The sequence below is a fragment of the Haemaphysalis longicornis genome, unplaced genomic scaffold (genome assembly GCF_048455015.1).
Source record: "Haemaphysalis longicornis isolate Haplotype H1 unplaced genomic scaffold, Haemaphysalis longicornis Haplotype H1 scaffold_9, whole genome shotgun sequence".
In the NCBI taxonomy this organism is placed as follows: Eukaryota; Metazoa; Arthropoda; class Arachnida; order Ixodida; family Ixodidae; genus Haemaphysalis; species Haemaphysalis longicornis.
Window position 1 is genome coordinate 4,871,831 of NW_027526460.1, and position 19,729 is coordinate 4,891,559.

A 19,729-nucleotide genomic window follows, 5' to 3' on the forward strand; every position below is an offset into this window, starting at 1 on the left:
ACCATCAAGTTCGGTACACGGACATTGCACAGCACCCCCGATCACGAATAACCACAATTGTTGCCCTTACTCCACAAGGTGAGGTGGCCACAGCAGCATCTTATTGTAGTTTATCACCCACAGCAGCTGAGGCCATCGCGATTGCACATGCTGCAATTGCTCACCAGAACCAACCACAAGTGACAGTTCTTACCGATTCCCAACAGGCCTGCCGGCTGTATCAGTACGGCAGGGTACCAGCAAGTGCCCTTCGTGTCCTCCGGACGTTCCATGGGCTAAGTTTTCTGCATTCTTTTCGTGAATATGGGTGGTTTGGTACCTTCTTTGTCGGTTTATGGGTGGGCCACGGGATATCGGTGGGTTTAATTAACTTCCTGCACCGCACCGAGAGTGCCTGGCTTGTACTATATCGAAACGGAATATGACCTCAGTGTAGTCGTCTTGACCTGATTCCTAATTTTCAGCTGTCACGAAAGTCTAGGGTGTGTTGCACAAATACAGTTACGTATATTTTCCCACTCTGTGAGTCGTATAAGCACTTCGCAATTATTTAATTAAATCAATGTCATCATGATTCATAAATGCCCCAAAGACCACTTTAGATGTGATAGCATTTGCGGGCATGGTGCAGTGTTCGCATGTTGTGTGTGTGTTTGGGAGGGGGGGGGGGGTGGAATGAAGAGATGTTGAATGATAATAATAATAATAATAATGCTGAATGGGCTACAGTTCTTAGAATCACAGAGCTTCTCAGTGGTGAAAAACTATGATCTGGAACAGGACAGGGCTGCGGCATTTCCATTCGAAGGCTGACCCAATGAATTGTGGCCCTACCACCTTGTGAAGGGGGAAGTCCCGCGAAGCTGTGCAGCATATGTAGGGGTTTAGCTATATTGGAGATTTGCCATATTGAAGGACAGTGGCCTGATCTCTACGTCACAGACAAAAAACGCACGATGGGTGGGTAGAGACAATGGACGTCTTATTACAGCGCGGCTGCGCCAGTCACGGCGCAGGCTCTAGTGCGCCGCACAGGTGGGAGGGAGACGAATTGCTTAGGGAAAAGTAGTATCCACGGTTCGGGATAGAGGCGGCGGCGAAGAGGAGTACCAAGTGAGGCCGTAACCAGATGCCCATGCTTCACTGTGCAAATGCATTGCTGGTACGACGTTTCCCCTGAGGCAATACCAGTCGTATCATATCAGCATATGGAGGCCCTAAAACCGTTCTTTATTTTTATGAATTTTTCCACACGCTGAACACACGCCGCTGAGCAAATTGTTGCCGCCAAAATGGTAAGGGGAATACGGACGCGCTGTCGGGTAACGCACGAATGATCACGGCTTGGCGCTCCATAAATACAGCGTCGGCAACCAAAGTCCCTTGATCGGTGCTAAAGCAGATGAAGGGACTTTAGTCGTACCGGTCGCACGTCGCTCATTCTTTTCCTCCATGACGTCGCCAAACAAACGGCACTGAAAGCAGCTAGCAATGGATCTCTGTCTGGCTACACTGACCGAAACTTTTCAATGAGGAAAGTGCGATGGGACGGATGGAAAGTTATCAGTGCCCCTAGGCGTTTCACCACATTTCGTAAGTGAGCAGCGTAAACAAGGAACTGTATCGCGTCGCCGCAGTGTGTATTATGGCTCGTGGGTCGGAACGGCGATGCTAGTAGCGCCTTCCAGGTGACATCCGCTGACAGGACCATGAGCTCTGCCCATCGCTCGCTGAGTTCCGCAAAGCGCGGAATGGCCTCCGCGAACATTCAACAGGTGAAGTACATCTACGAGCTGCCCTACGCCCAGCGGAACAAATTGTGCAGGCTGTTGGACGCCGGTGGACGGTGGAAGGAACTGGGTGAGGTCTTGTCATCCTGCACGCGCGCCACCTTCGCGCAGCTGGCTGGCGTTCCTCGCTCCACTTTCGCTTTTCCTTCTAAAACTTGATCGTCAGCTGTCCCGTGAGATGAACTAAAAGATCGAAGTTTTAAAAAATTCCTCATATACTCTCCAAATTTTGTCTTAATTCTGTGTGGTGCTTGACGTTGATCTTGAAATTTTACCCTCCTTAAAACTGTTTGCGCTTATATATTTGTACAACAAAGTAACGGAATACCTGCCTTTCACAGCGCAGCTTATTTCTAGCAGATGTCTTTTTTGTTGCAATCTTGCTGTTACGATGAAGACAGACCCCAGAAAACAGATTTCGCGTACAAAACATATTAGGACAGCTTTAATTTAGTGTTGTGACAAGTGTGTACTGATTGGTACATATGTGTTGCTGCAGGCTTCACGTTCATGCACATGGACCACATAAGCATGAGCCTCATGGAGCAAGCAGTCCTCAGGAAAGAAAGCCCAACGGACGAACTTTTGCACAAGTGGGGTGAAAAGAACGGCACCGTCAATCAACTGTTCATATACTTGTACAAGATGAGGCACATGCAGGCGATGCTTATCATCAAGGACTTTGGTGAGTCATCCAACAAAATGTAGAAGATAGAAAATGGCATTGCTGTGGTCATCTCGATTTAACGAGCTGCCTTCGTCTTCCCCTTGGCCAATTCCTCCTTAGTCTGTGCCGCCCGAGAGGGTTTGGAGGTGCATAACTGGATGAATGCGGTTTTAGCTGGGGATTGGGTTTGGAGCTAAGAAGGTGTAAAACCACTGGGTTTCGCATTAACAAACTTTCATGAGGATAGTTGCGGGTGTAAGAAAAAAATCATGCACCCCTTCGTTTAACGACGACGATGGTTGAACACGAAGCTTTCTTGTGACGGGTTCTTTGGTTGTCGTCTGAGTTTGGACCGAGTTTCGACCATGTTGAAATGGAGCAATCGGTTAGACACCGGCTTCATGACGCGAGGGACCCAGGTTCGATTCCAGCCACCGGAAGCGTTTTTTCTTTCAATTCACCCGGGGTTTCACGTTACAGACGCCATCAGTGAGAACACCCAAGCTTTGCTTTAAAATGTGTGCTAGCTGACTATTCTTTACTACTACCAGGTTTTCAGGCTCTGGGGCCTACAAATTTATCCAAATGACTGTACTAACAAACATCTAAGCACAACTTTAGTCGCATAAATGTGTAGAAACTTTGTATACACGTGAGAAAACATTCGTTGTTACATAATATATTAAGAGGCACCTTAAAGGCAAAATAGAAGTTCGGTTCACTGGACTGACCGCTGCTTCAGAATAACAAGCATGTCAACTTGAATGTGAACTTTAAACAGGACGTAATAATGAGGTCAGCTAGGTGACAAAGTGGTGACCCACCGACAATTTTCTTTCACTGCCCCTGAAATGTCGAGTAACTGATAAGAGCTCATTCAAACAAATACACTGTTATTAGTTATATTGTTTAAATTAAAACTATAAGCAGAAAGCCTTTAAATTTATTGGGAATAACAAAGAAACCAATATAGCATGCTTATTCGTCTTCGAACTTCCAAAACGATGACCTATCACAACTTTTATAGATGTTGCATTCTGCTAGTATGTGACACCTACAAAAAGCCCCGTATGTAGCAGGATGAATGGAGTAAAACTTCTAGAATGCAGTAAAGTTCTAGAAAGCTTTACAAAACAGTTCAATGTTTTCTCCACTCATTAAAAAACGTTTCCTATGCGTGGACTCGTAGACTATTTTATTATCAGCCTTCATGCTCTGATGCCTGTATTGCAGTCAGCCCCAAGTATCTGTACCTGCTGGAGAGGGAGCAAACAGAGTCGGACAGTGCACTGCTGACCACCAACCTGTACGTCCACTCGTCTCCAATGCTGAAAGGCACCGCGCCACCTCTGGATGTACGAAAGTTTGCCTTTTGTATTTTGAAAGTGGTCATCCCTATTTGACTGCTATTTGCTTGCAAATGTGTCTAAGTTTCTTTTGCTTAGTTGTAGGTAGCTTGCACTGATGTTGGTGTAGCTGCCACGCTGGTGAACCGTGTGCTTCGAAAAAAGCTGCAAACTTACCTGATGCTCTTATCTCGACATGTGCTGAGAAAGCTACTTTAGACCGGGTGGCCATGACGTCATGTGCAAGCAATGTACAGCTTGGCAGAGCTGACTACTTGTTCGACAGACTGTTAAGCAACATGAATATGAATTTTTGCGTGGAAATTTTACTGGAACATGTGACGTGTGACCCTGAATTATATGATGTAGTAACTTTGCCATTACAGCAGTTCTCTCGTGCGCAAGTTCTCAGTTTTGTTCTTGGGCATCGTTGCAGTCTGCTATGGGCGCATGTGCATACAGTAAGAACTTCTACCCCGATGACTGCCGTATGAACATGGACAAAGGACACACCCAGGCCAAAGTAGATAGCTCCAAACTGAAGATGATGTACCCTGGGCTGTGAGTACAGTGCTTTGTTGTTGCGATGCACACGGCTTCTCTGGAGTTCATTTCCTGGCAGCCACGTTTCTTGCAGAGGGGAAGTAGTGCGTGCACCGAATGCTGTCATTGCAGCTTTAAAGACATCACAGCTGGTGTAAATTTGTCTAAGGGGAGCTTAATTTTATATTTAGAGAGGTTCCTTTATTCTTAAAACTCAAAGCCAAGCAAGGATAAGTGCATGCCCAGCTTTGGCAAGTGTTGCAAACCAAACGTGTCCTTAGGTTACCCTACCTCAGTGTGCCACCTAGGCTTTAGGGTGGTTTGGAGCGTTAAAGGGACAGGACTAAAGTGCGAAAGCAAGTTTATTGGTAGATTAGTGCTGTAGATACAAATATACCACTCACTGCAGTAGTAGTTGCTTATTGATGCAGAAACGGTCAAAAATGTGAAAACAGGTATCGCCGCCCCACACACTTTCCCACATTACCTTTTGTGACATGACAAGTCTTGAAGAGTGAAGTGCAAGATTGGTGGAACTTGCCAAAGCATTTTTCTGAAAAACCACTGAGGCATCAGGGACATCTTAACTAGAAAGTTTTGCTTGTCATGTGCTTTTTTAAAACCACAAATTTCAGCTCATCCAGCAAGCATTATAAAATAGGATGCCTCAACCTGGGCACTTCTTGCAGTTTCGATTTCGTTGAAATGTTTTTTCTTGCGTACAAGCACAATCAAAACATGCGTGCATGTGACTGAACACGAGAGCCTACTGTACCTACTTAGCACTAGCACATATATACATGCAACAGCCAGTGGCAAAGTCAGATATAATTATTGCAATCGGCTTGAAACGAGACGGCCAACAAGTGCTTAAGATGTTGCTCATGCATTTTTGACAGCTGCTCCAAGGTGGCAGCATGTCCTTGGAAAGTAGCACTGGGGTCATCAAGCTCATCTACCAACTCTGCCTGGGTGCTGCCATACCAAGATGGTGTCAGAAAAGAGCTCCTTTTTGATTGGCTTCTGGTCTGTGCCACAGGGACAGCCAATGAGGATGGCACCGAGGGAGATTGTGGTGAAGATCGAGTGAAACCGAAAATCATGCCCCACCTTGCTGTGGCACTGTGTGACATGCTTTTCAGCATTGCAAAAGATAGAAGGGCAATGAGAGAGAAAATGTCAGCTTTGATTGTTTATTTTTGAGCAAAAAAAGCACCACTGGCTATCTAACAGAAGCTAAGAGAGCTACAAAATGCAGCTTGTTTAGTTAAAAAGATATTTATTAGCCTTCAGTGTCCCTTTGAGCTCCACTTCTGAGCCACTTGCCAAAGTGAAGCAAAACCTTTCAAACATGAGCAACACTGATTTGTGTGCCCCTGCATCGGCCAGGTGCACAAAACCCTCGATAGCTCTCCTTTTCCCTACCTCCCCCCTTTGCTTCCAGGCCAGGCCAAGGGAACAGAAGTCCCGCCCTGACACCCCCAGCCTGCTTCCCATCTGTCAGCAACAACTGCTACGCCAATGGGAATAACTTGTACCCGCAGCTGGCCGAGTCCTTGCCTTGTGGAGAGCAGAAAATGAGCACCGCTGAGGGCAAAGTGCAGAACGTAGCCCCCGAAAGGGCTCCAAGCACAACTGGAAGGTCAAGCAGGGAAGGGGCAGCAGCGGCAGCAGCGACGGCCACTGGAAAGGGTGAGTGGGTGTGGAATAGAGAGTGGCAGTGCCTCTGGAACTCGCACATACTTTACGAGGAGAGACTACTAGACAGGCTGGCAACTTTCTGTGGTACAAGCTGCCAAGAAGTGCACGAGCCAACTGACGACTCCTGTCAGCCTGCCCCTCCACTGTACGTGTGTTTTCGTTGGGTTTGTTTTTGTTGCATTGGTCGTACTACTGTCGAACACACTTGGTGCTTCGCTTCGAACTGGCCGAGTCAAAAAAAGTGAGGAGTGTATTTGAAAACAAAAGCTGTGAAGATCACTGCTCAGGGTCAAAGCGCACTAGACATTACACAGGGTGTGTGGTGCCTTGTTCGTGCAAACTCCAATCACATTGTCGTTACGTAATGCTGCTCCACAAAGTTCTTCAGTAACCACTAGTTGTGCAAAGTAATTTGGAGGCATGTCTGCCATAGTAAGTGCTGTTGGTGCTGTTTCCACATTCTCGTACGATTTAAAAAGGAACGGTTGTGTTTTCAGAGCCAAGCGAAGCGCAGCCACTTGTGAGCACAATACTCTACGAAGAGCTCAGGAGAGCCACACAAGACTTCAGCGAGAGCAACATTCTGGGAAAAGGTGGCTTTGGTACCGTCTACCGGGGCTGTTGGAAGGACACGACGGTTGCAGTCAAAAGGCTTCACGTGGCAAGTTATACCGCTCGTCATTTCAAATGCGCAATGCTGCCTGCACATATGTTGCCTGTGTGAATAATAAAATAAAATTTAAATGAAAGTAGGTGCAAGGGCTGAAGCCTAATGACTCGGCTTATATAAAACCCTCAGCTCTGCAAAGTGGAAACTGGCAGGTCGAGGACAGGTGTTTTACACATTCTTGTGTGTCTTGCAAGCACACTTTGACCAAGTCTGTGGCCATTGCTTTTAATGCATGAAAAACTTAATGGCAGAAAACACCTCTAGCCAACAAAATTTGGTTCGAGTTGTTTCCATGCTGAAGCAATGGGTTTAGCAGCAAAGAGTTAAGAGTTTGGTGGACTCAAAGTGGAGTTCTGGAGAGGCACTGGCCTAGGGAGTAGTCTTTGCCCTTCACTGTACGACTAACAGCTGATAGGGTGGTGATTTGGAGGGCGGCAACCTTATTCTAATAGCCCGGCTGGCTCCTAGCGGCTACAAATGCTTACACACATTTAAGGTTCACTAGGAGTAATGTTAGGTGAACTTGCCGCAAATTTACAATGCAATCAAATTCTTTTGGCAGGTGCTTTGCTTCTGCAGTACAGTTAACTGTGAAAGCTCATTAATTCATACTTCAGTAATTAATTCGAATGGGAGGATCTGGTCCCGCCAAGTCTCCATAGAAGTTCCCATATAAAAAGCCCATTAATTCAAATGGGAGCAGGTTCTGCCGTGGACTATTGGAACTACGCATCACTGTGCTGGCTGCTTCGGGCCTGATAAAGGGCCAGGAAAGCACTCCCACTCCCTACACGAGGCTGCGTTGCATCCGGAATGGAGGGAGAAGATAACATTGGGCCATACCTGTGTGAAACCCTGGTGGCGTACGTTATAGAAGGCATACTCTTTGCGGACAGCACAAGTGTGAACACGAGTGCACTGGTGCGTGGTACTCTGACAGATGAGGACATCATTTCTCAAGTCAATGCACAACCTATCGCTGTCAGTGACGTAGCCCCAGTGCAGCTGTCCGCTTGGAAGTGATGGCCAGATGGAATGCTGCCTGCTGCCTTCACAGTTCTCAAGGAGGTGAAGAGGGAGCTTTCCGCTACATTCGATCGCTAGAGTAAGAATTGCCGGCTGGCGCATTCAAAGATGAAAGGCAGGCTGCAATCCCAAGCTTCTTTAAGCATCAAATTGTTGGCACACTCTACTCCTTCCAAATCGCAGTGCAGTGTTGTTTCTCTACACTATGATTAGTTCGAACTTTCAATAATTTGAACTGGGATAGCTTCCCCTTGCGGTTTGCACTAATGAGCTTTTACTGTATTTGCATGACCGGGGCACTGTTATGTAATTGACAACTGTAGTCTAATGCCTGGCTAACTTTATGCATTCTTCACAGCTAATTGTTTGTGATGTTCTAAAGGCATGTGACAATTTTTTTGTAATTCTTTGGCCATGGCCAAAGCTCGTGAAAGCCACACCGGGAAAACAATAATGCCAGCTTTAACTGGCCTGTTGTCACTCCTGCTGAAATGCTCAGGTGCAGCAGGATGTTTCTAGGCGGCATAACTGCAAACTGCTTTTACAACCGTTTGAAAAGCACATCACTGAAAACAAGACCCTGAGCACACCCTTTAGTTTCAAGTGGTCAAAGGCAGCAGCCGTGGGACCTAGCAATTTTCGTCTACTTTGCCACAATACAGTCACTTATCTTCTCATTTGTTACTCATGCTTCAACTTGAGATATTCATGCTTCAAAATTTAGTAAGATTAGTTTCAATAAAAAGCTATCACTATTGTAGAAACTTCCCAGTAGGAACTGTCAGATAGTGAGTAATCGTTCTTTCCGGGCGTTTATGTCTGCTCGTACACTGGCACATATATTTCCCTAGGGCATTACATTACGTCTCATGTTTCTGGAAAGCGTCGTCAGTAGATTTCTCGAAGGAGTTGCCAAAGCGTGCTAAAGCGTGCTGACACATTAAAACATGCTAATGACGTTTCAGTTTTTTCTTTAATCGATACAGAAGGAGAAGGATGGCGACATCCGGCAAGAGCAGAGCTTCAAACAGTCACTGACGGAAATGAAGGTGCTGCAGAGGTATGTGAGGAAGTTCTCAGTGGTCTTTCTAACTCCTAATGTACTGAGATGAAACTTTCTGCAGCTGCCGCATTGACAACATCCTTCCCCTCTATGGTGTTTCGCTGGACGGACCCGAGCCCTGCATCGTGTACCAGTACATGCGGAACGGCTCGCTCGAAGACAGGCTTCGCTGCAAGGTGGGTGCGTGCATTAGAGCACTGCACGGGCCCGGGCCGGCCCGAAAGCCTGGGCCCGAAGTCGATTTTCGGCGGGCCCGGGCTGGGTTCGGGCTCGACGCCGTGGGCCCGGGCCGGGCTCGGGCTTGAATTCATAGGCACGGCCGTTAATAGGTCCGACGTGAAGTGTTGGAAAAGAGCATCAAAATGAATATTCTTGGTTTATTTTTGCGCGCTTCTTGCTGTTAGTTGTACGCATTGTTTTAAAAACGTGTTGTGCTAGGTCTGATGGCCACTATACTGCAATTTTAATGACATTTCTTGTACTGCATCAAGATTTTATATTTTGGTGTATAACATACCAAAGATACGATTACAAGGAATGCCCAAGAGGGTAAGGAACTAATTCAGATATCCTGGAGCTGTGCACCTATGTCTATGTATGTACACGTGTGTTTTAGATGTCGCACCAATCAAAATGCGGCTGCCGTGGCCGGGAATCAAACACGCATGCCAGAGAAACACCACCGCTTAACGACCACTGCAGGTGAAGTATTTCAACGCGCGTACACACTCGTTGATTCAAATGCGGATCAAAAAATTTCAGTAATACCAACTTGTGGCCGAGACAACCACGTGAAGTTGCCAAGAGTCGGGTAATCCAAGGTGATGGTGTCTCTCGTCTAAGAATACGAGCTATTATTACGCCGATGTGGCGTGAACTGCAGACGGTGAAAGCTAAACTATGTGCACATTTAAACCCTTATTTTTTGCGTTCAGTTCATGACGTGCTTGTACAGACTAGATGCTCCGTCTGATCGCCCGGAATATAATAAACAAACTTTCTTCAGCGTCAAAGACCGGGCCTGGTCACAGACGCGCCGGCCCTCCCTAGGCGAAAAAATGAATTACCGGGCCGGGCCGGGCCGGGTTTGGGCTTGAGATGGCGGGCCCGGGCCGGGCTCGGGCTAGGTGTTACGGGCCCGGGTCGGGCTCGGGCTTTGCGAAGCGGGCTCGGGCCGGGCTCGGGCCTTAAAATCAGGCCCGTGCAGTGCTCTAGCGTGCATCCTAGGAATGCTGTATCAGGCTAAACTGATGCGGTACTTCTGCCACATTTTACAGCATGCCATATATTTTTAATTACATACATTGCTACATTCAACAGCATTCTGCCAACTAAGCTGGAGAAAGGGGTGGGGGGGTTACTAGTTCTGGCAATCCAGAGTAGTTTTGTATGTTGAAGCAGTCATGGGCATGGTGGTGTCAACATGCACGTACCGACCATTTAGTTGAGTCTGTAATGACCATCTGTTTTGCTCTTGGCAGCTTTGACTGACCATTTGTTTTTTTCTTTCTTGGAAGCTTTGACTATATTGCCTGCCATGTAATATGGCTGAGCCATTGCTGAAGCTGCTGTAATTGGGCAATGCTGTACTGACCAGTGCTGACCGGAGAAGAAAAAAAGGGTATTCCAACAGCAATTAAACAAATTATAAGTGGTGTAGGAGCACCCCGCATTGGGACTGAAAGTGATCGCTTCTTGGGGGATGATGGAAGGTGATCGTGGCACTGTGTCAGAAGCACTTGGAACACTTGCATATGGCGGAGAAGGCAGAGATAGCTGCAAAAGGCTGCATTACTGGCAGTGAAAAAAAACTTTTAAAAATTAAGGGATGCTGAACCTTCGTGGCCCGAGATAGTGTTCTTGGGCCTGGTTCGCATCGCATGAAAACCCAAGCGGTGAAAACTTTCTGCTTTTGCTCGTGCGCCATTGGTTGGGGCAGAGCTTTACAGTCCTGGGCGTTTCAGCGGGCACTGCAAAGTGGTGCTACGGGATTTTAATCTCACGGTCAACACTGCCACTGACGCCAGCTTTCTGGAGCACGAAGACCTTAACGCTGCGCATTAAAAATGAGAGGGAGATAGACAGAGAGAGGGAGGGGTGCACTGGTTGGGGCGCTAAAAGCCGTCGTGACTGCTCCTGCCTTCTGGTTCCCCTTCAGCACAACACGCCAACCCTCAACTGGACGCAGCGAGGGGCCATTGCCAAAGGGGTTGCCAGGGGACTCTACTTTCTTCACACTAGTCTCCTCGATGGGAAGCCTCTCATTCACGGCGATATCAAAAGGTATTTCGACATCCCCGACTAACCTCCTCCTGTCCCGACTGAACTACTATGGTCAGTTACCAGGGAGACAGATATACTGGTTCCCCCAAAAGTAGTTTGCCAGCCACAGTTAAATAACTGCAACTGGCAGGCCACTTTCTCTTGTCACGCATTATCTGTGTTGCAAGTAGTGCAAAATACGTATTTACAGGCGGTGTACTAACGGGCAGTGATGCAGTGATGCAGCACAGGGAAGCACCCTAACAATTGGAGTGAAATGTGTTACCGGGTGGCAAAGTGGTTAGATTGTGGCACTGCATTTACCCCATTGTTTTGTTTCTGTTAGTTTATCTGAAATCAAACCAGCAGTGGTGGTGAGCTTTTTATTTTCTCGCAATACATGCACTAATACCTCAGCTAAACAAAACTCTCTCCAGCAAATGTGCTTAAAAAACAATACACTATTCAAGTTTGAATGTTCCGTTCTAAAAGCAGCGTGCACCTTTGAATCATCTACTATTCCACTTGGAGGGTGCAATCACAGTATAGATACTTTTCACAATTTTAGAGAGGGAGACACACCCCACTAAGCATGTTTCAAATTCCAGCGCAAACATTCTTCTGGACAGCAACTTGGAGCCGAAAATTGGAGACTTTGGCTTGACACGGTACGGCCCAGAAGCAGACCAATCCATGATTGTGGTGTCACAGATCCACGGAACGAGGTACTACCTTCCCCACGAGTACCTGAAGAGCAGACAGCTGTCAACCAAGGTGGACATCTACAGCTACGGCATTGTGAGCACGCCTCCTTGCTCGCACGCACGGGCACTGCTCCTGTGATCTACTAAAAGGCCACACTTCAGCTTGCAACTGCTGCGTGTCATGCAACTTGTGTGATCCTTCACTGCACTATCGAGTGAGCCTTTGTTTTGGAGGCCAACCCTAACGCCACAAGAACGCCGTCAGTGTGGTTTCATACTGTCCCAGCCTTCAAAAGTTGGCTTTTACTTAGTTTGTGGTTAATATCAGGTCTTCATGCGTTCACAAGCAGTTTATACAGGTCACACATGCTTGCAGTTAGCGAAATTTATCCCTGCATACATGCCATTGCCTTGTCATAAGCGGCGTCAAAAAAGTCTGTGCTTTTGAACAACCTTTTCAGATAAAATGCTCGTAGGTAGACCAAAAAAAAGCGAGTCTTGGAAGGTAGCCTATATATTCTACGCATTAGGCAGGTAAAGTAATTGCATTATGGTTACATTTCACTTAAGTGTCTAAGTCAGGGACACTGTTCATTAACAGTGTTCAATTTCACACACAAAAATTGTTCAATATTCCATATTAAGCTGAGGATTCATTGCAACGAGATGTCACAAAGGGTCAGTTCTTTTTTGGTGTTTCTTTTCTTTAAATACTCCGTTTTACGTAGGTGCTTCTGGAGCTGGCAACTAGCAAGCACGTGTATGACAAGCGGCGGAAAACCAGAACACTGGCAAGTCGTCTTTGCTGTTGCTGGCGCAAAGGGCGACAGTGGTTGGGCTGAGGCTACGATGGCACCATTTCCAGATCGAGACTGTCCAGGACTGTGCTCTGAGCAACCAGCTGGACAGCCTGAGGGACACAAACGCCGGTGACGAGAACCAGGTCATCTTCAGCCTGCTCATCCACCTGGGCCAGAAGTGCTCCAGCTACGACCGCAAGGACAGGCCAGAGATGGAGCAGGTGAGCCCCTGCTCTTAGCCGAGGCCCTTCAGGGGCAGCAGCAGGCGTGAATGCTGCCTCCCGTTTGCAGGTGCTTCAGCAGTTCAAGGAAAATCCCAGCGAGGCTGTCCGAAGTGAGTGATGCTTTCTCTGAAGACTGTTCGAATGATCTAGTGTGTTTGTGTTGGTGCAGTACGATTATGATTGCCAGATTATGGTTGGCAGTGCAATTTGCTCACCCTGCTGTATGCATGCTTGCAGTCAGCTGATAGTTCACTTTTAATACTCATTCATGTGGATGATTTCCAACATTCACAATAAAAGAAGAAGAAAGAGTGCATATGGGCCTCGTGCACTGGTATGGTGGCGCCACTGATGTGCTGTGTTCAGCGCCATCTTGCGGACAACGAAGGCATAACTTCTGAAGTCCGTGAGCAGACAGCGTCCGGAGCATAGTATTCCGTGCAGTACGATTATTAGCGAGAGAAAGAAGAAATGACAGCTATTCTGTTGCCATGCGACACGAACAGCCAAACGGTACTTTATTAAACAGAATATGGTTCGCAAAGGCGACAGGAAAGCGATTCATAACACAAAAACCAGTTCACACAGTCATTTCGCAACGGCTTCTACTGAACACCAGCAGTGCCACCCAAAAAAGAGATGCAAATAAAAAGACGAAAACCCGCGATCTTACGAAGAGAACGAGGGGAGTGCAGAAGTGTGCGTTTGTGTGTGCGTCGCCTCCCGGAAGCGATAATGTATGTGTGAGGAAAGGCGCGATCGCTCCACCAATGGAAAAACTTTTGTGGGGCCGCCGGCCCCCGAGGAGCATGAAATAACGGCGTAACGTTCCAACGCCGCCGGCAACAGCTTGGTTGCTTCGGTCGCTTTGGTGGATTTGATTTATTCAGTTTTAGACCAGAACTGCTGGGTTAGAACTGCTGGCATAACCAAGCAGTTGACGGACAGCTTATTGTGAGAAGACTGACGACGCGACTTCATGGTGCTTGCAGAAGCGAATTTCTCCCGTGCATACATTCCACTGTGCCTTGTACGTGTCAGGAAGTGATTTGATGTGTTGTGTGTGTGAAATTGCGGCGAAGGGTTCGTGTGTATATTGCTACACCAAGGATATGCGGCTTCAAGAGCCCGAAGATTCAGGTTTGTAGAGGCAGGTATTTGAAAATGCAGCTGCTTGGGTAAACTCTACCTCAAACTGCTGAAACTACGATGAGTTCGTTGGATGGGCTCAGAAAAATATCGCAATGCTCTTCAAAGTGCTTTCATAGGTTTATAAACGCGTACTTAATATGTGAATACTTTTGGACATATATGCGCGAGACGAAGCTTTCATGAAAGCCTATGAACGTTTATTTACCTTGTTGTTTATCGCTCGACATAGACACGGGCACGGATATGGTAGATCGCACAACAGGAGCTTTAATTGTGCACAAATGGTTCCTCTGCCGATGAAAATATAAGACCATTTGGAATAATGGAGATTGTTTCGAGCTGACAGAGTTGTACGTGATGTTTGTGTAACTACATGTCAGTGTGAATAGTTGTGCTAGTTCAAGTTATCTTTGTCAGCAAAAATATTTTGCGCAGCAAGCCCCACTTGAACTCGTTTTTCACCGACTGCCGCAGAAACGCAAACTACAATTTGTACAGGAACATATGTTTGAGATATTTGAGAGACATTTCAATAAAAGTGTAGATGCGAGTCTCCGAATTGTGGCTGGTGTGCATCCATCTGTTTACTGTTGTCGCTGTGTAGCGTAAACATTTACATTTCTGTTTTCATTTTAAAGCTTTATATTTTGCTGGTATGACTGCGTACAATTGAAGCATGCATATCCATTGGATGTTCCACGTATTTTCTGATGCGTGCACAGATTATACTGACACCAAAGGCTATTTGAGGCGCTACAGAAATAAGCACTCGTTGCGTTTTGTTGGATACATGGCATTTTTTCGCATCTGTCTTACGCCAAGTAGCGTGCACATGCGCAAATGCACCTATGGATCTGTTCATTTTATTTCTTTTCAGGTACTATGTGCTTTGTGCACGTCGGTGTCACAGGCAGCTGATCCGTTTACTGTCGTCTGCTTTTATTGGAGGAGGGGCGCTTCCTAAATTATTTCAGCTTGTATTCCCGCACAACTTGCGAGCGGAGTATTTTTATTAATATAACAATTGTGAATTGAATAAAACGCGGTAATTGTTTTATACTAATTTTCCGGTTAAAATTGAGCCCCGTAGCGAACTGCTTTTTATGTTTATTTTGTTGTTCGGAAAAAATTCCGCCGCCGATCCCAGGTGGCGCCACATGTTTACTTGAAACTGCAGTGCACAAGGCCCATAAGAGAAGAATAAGTTGCAACTTTCCTCATAACATGGGAGTGAATTCAAAAAATTCCATTGCACTTCGACTGATTGTCAAACCGTTAGGTTGAGCACATAGCTGAGAATGGAGGAGGTCTCAGGTCGCATACTCGCCAGCCTCCCTTAACCCACCTGCTTGTGCGTGGAGACTGCCCAAGAGTACGACCAACATTCAATTCCAAGCCAGCATTCATGGCCTGTGGATTCTCTCAGATCTGATCGGTTTGAGAGTGCTCACAGTGGTCGACGGTGGGGCAGGGCTGTCGCAGGGCACCCTGCTGCCCTCGAGCCAGGGCCCGTCGCCCTTTGACTTGCAGAAGTGGTACGACATCCGGCAGGCACAGCCCACCAAGCCCACCTACCTGACCCCCAACGGGGCCCTTTCCAGCACCCCACCCACCAACCAGCCTGCGCTGCCCAGGCAAGTTTCTTTGGGGGGCGGGACTCTGCCGATTTCAATTGGGCTCCTCATGCGTCAATGTGATTAATGTGGAAAATGTGTTTGTGCGTATGTATGTCGGTGTTTTCATTGCGGGATGAAAGCAACATGGTGTTGTCGGACAAAAGTGGCCTGTCGTAAGCTGTCTAATGTCGTACTTAGAACACAGGCTGCTTACGGCGTGACACCATGAATGGTCAGCAACATCTCGTAGCACCTGAAGTTGCATGCAGATGCTAGTTATTTACAAGGGTTCTGGAAGTGTTAAGCTATCGTGGAATTTTAAAACAAACTTCACTGAACTGTGCCTCAGCATAGAAATGTTGACTGGTTGAGTCTGCAACACTTTTTCAGAGATCATAGTACTACAGTTCTTATGATAGGAAATTAGCAGCTTAACTGGGCATATGCATGATATTAGTCACCAGATGCCACATGGCCAAAGAAAATTTTTCATGACAAAGAAATAGTTTTCTCTCTAAATGAGCTGCTTCAGAGATCATCTACACAGCACAATCGAAGCATGCACAACACTGGAATCGAAAACTATGCGGTCATTTTAAAGCTTTTCTATTTCTATGTTCGGTATTCTGAAGGAGTCAATTTTTATTTAATGAAAGCTGAAGTGGCGCAAGTCCAGCTCTACAACCCAACCGTTTTTCTGGGAACAATGGGAAACCAGAGAGAAAGCACTTCTCATTCAGCATGTGGGTGGAGAGGGCCAGCCACCTTTATATGCTCCATTTTTTTCCTGCTTTCACACCTTTCTTTTCTCAAAAGAGGGGCATCACCTGCCTCTCTACACAGTCTAGCTGCACAACTGCGGTGTCCGTTCCGCATGTAAGGCATTTGTGGAGGCACTTTGCCGGATGGTTATAGTAGTGCTCCACCTCCAGAGAGCGAGGGTTGACCGGTTGCACAGATGCAAAAACGACTTTGCAGCCCCCAACTGTCGCCCACGTTTCGACCACGAGCGACGCCGCCCGTGGATGCAGCGGCCCGTGCCGGCCCTCCTGCCGCTCCCCCGGTGGTGGTGGTGGAGCAGCCGCCCCTGCACAGCCTGTCCTCCCCCGAGAACCAGCTGCCCATGGTGTCCATCCTGGGCGTGTCCCAGTGCCGGCCGCCGCCCCTCAACTCGGACGACAGCAACGCCAGCACGGGCACGGAAAATGTCGCCAGCAGCGCAGCCACGGACTGTGAACCGGCACCGGTTGTGGTCATGAACTACGACTTGCGCGGGGGCGAGCTGAAAATGCCAGAGCACGACGAGCTGGAGTACAGCACCAGCTCGGAGCTGCGCAGCGACGACGACGATTAGGCCTGCCGTGGCAGTTCTTCTCGAGGGGCTCGGGCAGTCCGCAGCAGTGGTGGACCCCAGCAGGCACATTGTGTAGATTCATTTTGGGGACGAGTTATATTGCAGTGCAGTTTCCACTGTTCGAAATATTGCTGGCACACAAACAAAAGGCTGTGAAATGCACAGACGAGATTCAAGAGGACTGTGATTTGAGCGAGTTGGTGAACAGTCACGATTGAAAATGAGCGTGGAAAAAAACAAAGCACAAAAGAAGACCGATAATCAGACAGGACAGCGCAGCGTTGTGCTGTCTACGTCTAGTTCCTTTTTTGTGCTTTGTTTTTTCCGCGCTGATCAGTCATGAACAAACCAGATTGTTCAGTGCCTTTTAGACCATTGTTGACGTGCTTCACAAACAAGCTAGAAGTGTAGAAATGTTTTATATATTCCTTATGTGCTTCTCTTTGTTATTCCAAATGCTGGGAAGTGTAGCTGGAAAAATCTCCTTTTCTTTTTCTTGAAGTGTCTTTTTTTATTCTGTGACGATGATATACCAATTGCGCTTTGGATAACAGCACGAAATTGGTTCAATTGAAACTGCTGGCTGGAACTTTTCGAAGGCTCGCATCTCATGGTTGCAAGATGAGCAACTGCGTCTTTTTTCAGTAGCAAATAAGAACAATTTTTCCCTATATATGACGTTCAACACGTTGTAGGTCAGCACTGGTATCCACCGATTCCAGAACCGGTTCCCAGAAGGGGGAAGCATTTTGTATTGGATATCGAAATACCTAGGCAAGTGTGGTTGCCCATCTTGGCATTGAACAGAATAGACTGTGAAATTCCAGCTGGAATGAGTGGGTCATGTGGACAGGGTAAATTTTTCTGAAGCCTCCAGTAAAGGGTGGCCGTGCCCTCATGATATAGTAACGCAGTCGGAAAATGGTTATGCTTAGAAGGCGAAAGCTTGAATCGCATGCACCACAAGGAAGACACCTGAATTAGGCATAGCTTCAAAAGAACAAAATCTACTACAGCCGGCCAACAGCTACTGACAAGAGGTGGAATAATGTGCAAGAGTTGTTTGGCTATGGGTCTGCATTAATCCAACACACTGCGATTCCACTTGAATGCCACCAGCCCTTAAAGGAGCCATGAAGAGAAAATGCAAGTTGGTTTTATTCGAAAGATTTCGTGTTTTATAGTGCCCCCAGCGCTTGTCCGGATACAAACGGTGCTTTATTCACTGAGAAATTAAACAATTCAGGTTAAAATTTTGATTTTCCCGCTCAATCGTGCGTTTTTGTGGTCCCAAGTGACATCACTGGAACCGACCGCTCTGCAGCCTAGAGTACCTTCATTCACGCATCCGCCGTACAGGGTAGAGACACGTATACGCTGGCGCCGCCATTTTCGGTTGCTCGCTCGCCGCCGAAGCAAGTCATTGTGTCAAAACCGCGCTAAAATTATCGCCGCAACGCGGTTTACTGAAGAAGTTTGAATCATATTGTCTGTTTCGCGTTGCTAGGTCTCGTGGGAAACGAAAAGAATAACGCGTTGAGCCCGTTGGCCCAATTGCGGCGGCACGGGACCGTTCAACGGTTGTCTCCACCCTGTACAGCGGTGTTGGTTTGTTCCCGCGTTTCTTTACGTTCCGTAACCTAGATGGCGCCACCATACTGTGGCAAGCGTTTGGTTTGTTTTTGCCCGCATTTAAACCTGGCTTGTTTTTGTTCTGGGAGAAAATATTCGTTCCCTGAAACAGTGCTCGCTCGACAAATGGGGTCACGTAAGACACCGTTGCTTGCGTCAATCGTCCAGTGTCGTCTGAGACAACCCCAAGCCCCGTAGTGCTGTGCAGCAAAACACCAAGCATGCTGTGCGCAGTACGAACAGCAGAACGCATCAGTACTTCTATGTTTACATGTGCTTTCGTAACTTCCACTGTTTGTCCCATCATTCTTATTGCTTTGTAAAGAATGTGTCCTAAATTTAAGCGCAAATCGCTCGTTCGTCTCGTTTGTAAGTTCTACCTAATTTGCGTCTGCTTCTGCCAGCCTCCGCCAATTGCAGAGCTTAGCTCATGTGACGACATAGGTTCTGTTGCGGGAAATGAGCTGGTGGGTCGCATGACCATTCCCGTTTTTCCTAATTATGTAGCTTATTTGAGCGAAGTTTACGTTAAAAGTGGTGTCAGTATGATTGTAACGAGGCAATCTTTTGAATGAACCAAACTTGTGTTTTCTCTTCATGGCTCCTTTAACGTTTCAGTGACTTCACTAGTAATCTGGTCTAAGCACAGCAGGACAACTGTGTGGCTAAAATGGGTGGCTGCCTTTCATGTCTTTTGGTAACCTGTCCTCAGTTTAACACTCCAAGTGGTCCAATGTTCTTACATTGCAAACATGTTCTGCTTTTTCACTGCTTATGCTCAACCGAAGTGAAAGCATGTAGTAATAAGTGGTTGCATGCAGCACCAGATCAGGTGTGCCTTGCAACTCATTGCTACAGTTTATGTACAGAAAGTGAAATGCTCTAACTACGACTGAACACGTGCTGGCGTTTCACTGCATTTTACACTGCACTGACAGGCAGTATACTCTGGCGGCCTCTGCCAATTGGTGCCATCAATAAATACAAGATGGAGCAGAAACAATGCTTGTATGCCTCTTGCATCAAGATAACACACACCTCTACGCATTCCATTAAATAAAATGGCTTAGAGACATCGAAAAGTGTGACGTTGCGGAGCTGAAAGCTTAGAAGTTGACATCTAGGCTTAATTTGTGCTCACACTAATTCTGCAACTGCAGCATAGCCATAGCGGGACAT

General features: G+C 47.0%; 1 protein-coding gene across 1 annotated transcript; it reads left to right on the forward strand.

Annotated features, from left to right (window-relative positions):
• The first annotated feature begins 1,361 nt into the window (after positions 1-1,361).
• Positions 1,362-19,553, forward strand: LOC144151585 (serine/threonine-protein kinase pelle-like). Its single transcript, XM_077682691.1, has 15 exons — positions 1,362-1,860; positions 2,290-2,475; positions 3,691-3,812; positions 4,240-4,364; positions 5,791-6,038; positions 6,545-6,708; positions 8,730-8,803; positions 8,868-8,982; positions 10,965-11,089; positions 11,677-11,866; positions 12,501-12,563; positions 12,638-12,793; positions 12,864-12,906; positions 15,420-15,582; positions 16,543-19,553. Exons 1-15 carry the CDS (start codon positions 1,710-1,712, stop codon positions 16,916-16,918), a joined length of 2,301 nt encoding a protein of 766 aa, XP_077538817.1. The 5' UTR covers positions 1,362-1,709; the 3' UTR covers positions 16,919-19,553.
• The last annotated feature ends 176 nt before the right edge of the window (positions 19,554-19,729 follow it).

What these genes read in the sequence shown, in the direction of transcription:
- LOC144151585 (XM_077682691.1), top strand. Translation starts at nt 1,710, where the DNA reads ATGAGCTCTGCCCATCGCTCGCTGAGTTCCGCAAAGCGCGGAATGGCC. An exon ending in TGGACGGTGGAAGGAACTGG is followed by an intron (nt 1,861 to 2,289) that starts GTGAGGTCTTGT and finishes GTGTTGCTGCAG; the next exon opens with GCTTCACGTTCATGCACATG. An exon ending in AAGACAGGCTTCGCTGCAAG is followed by an intron (nt 8,983 to 10,964) that starts GTGGGTGCGTGC and finishes GTTCCCCTTCAG; the next exon opens with CACAACACGCCAACCCTCAA.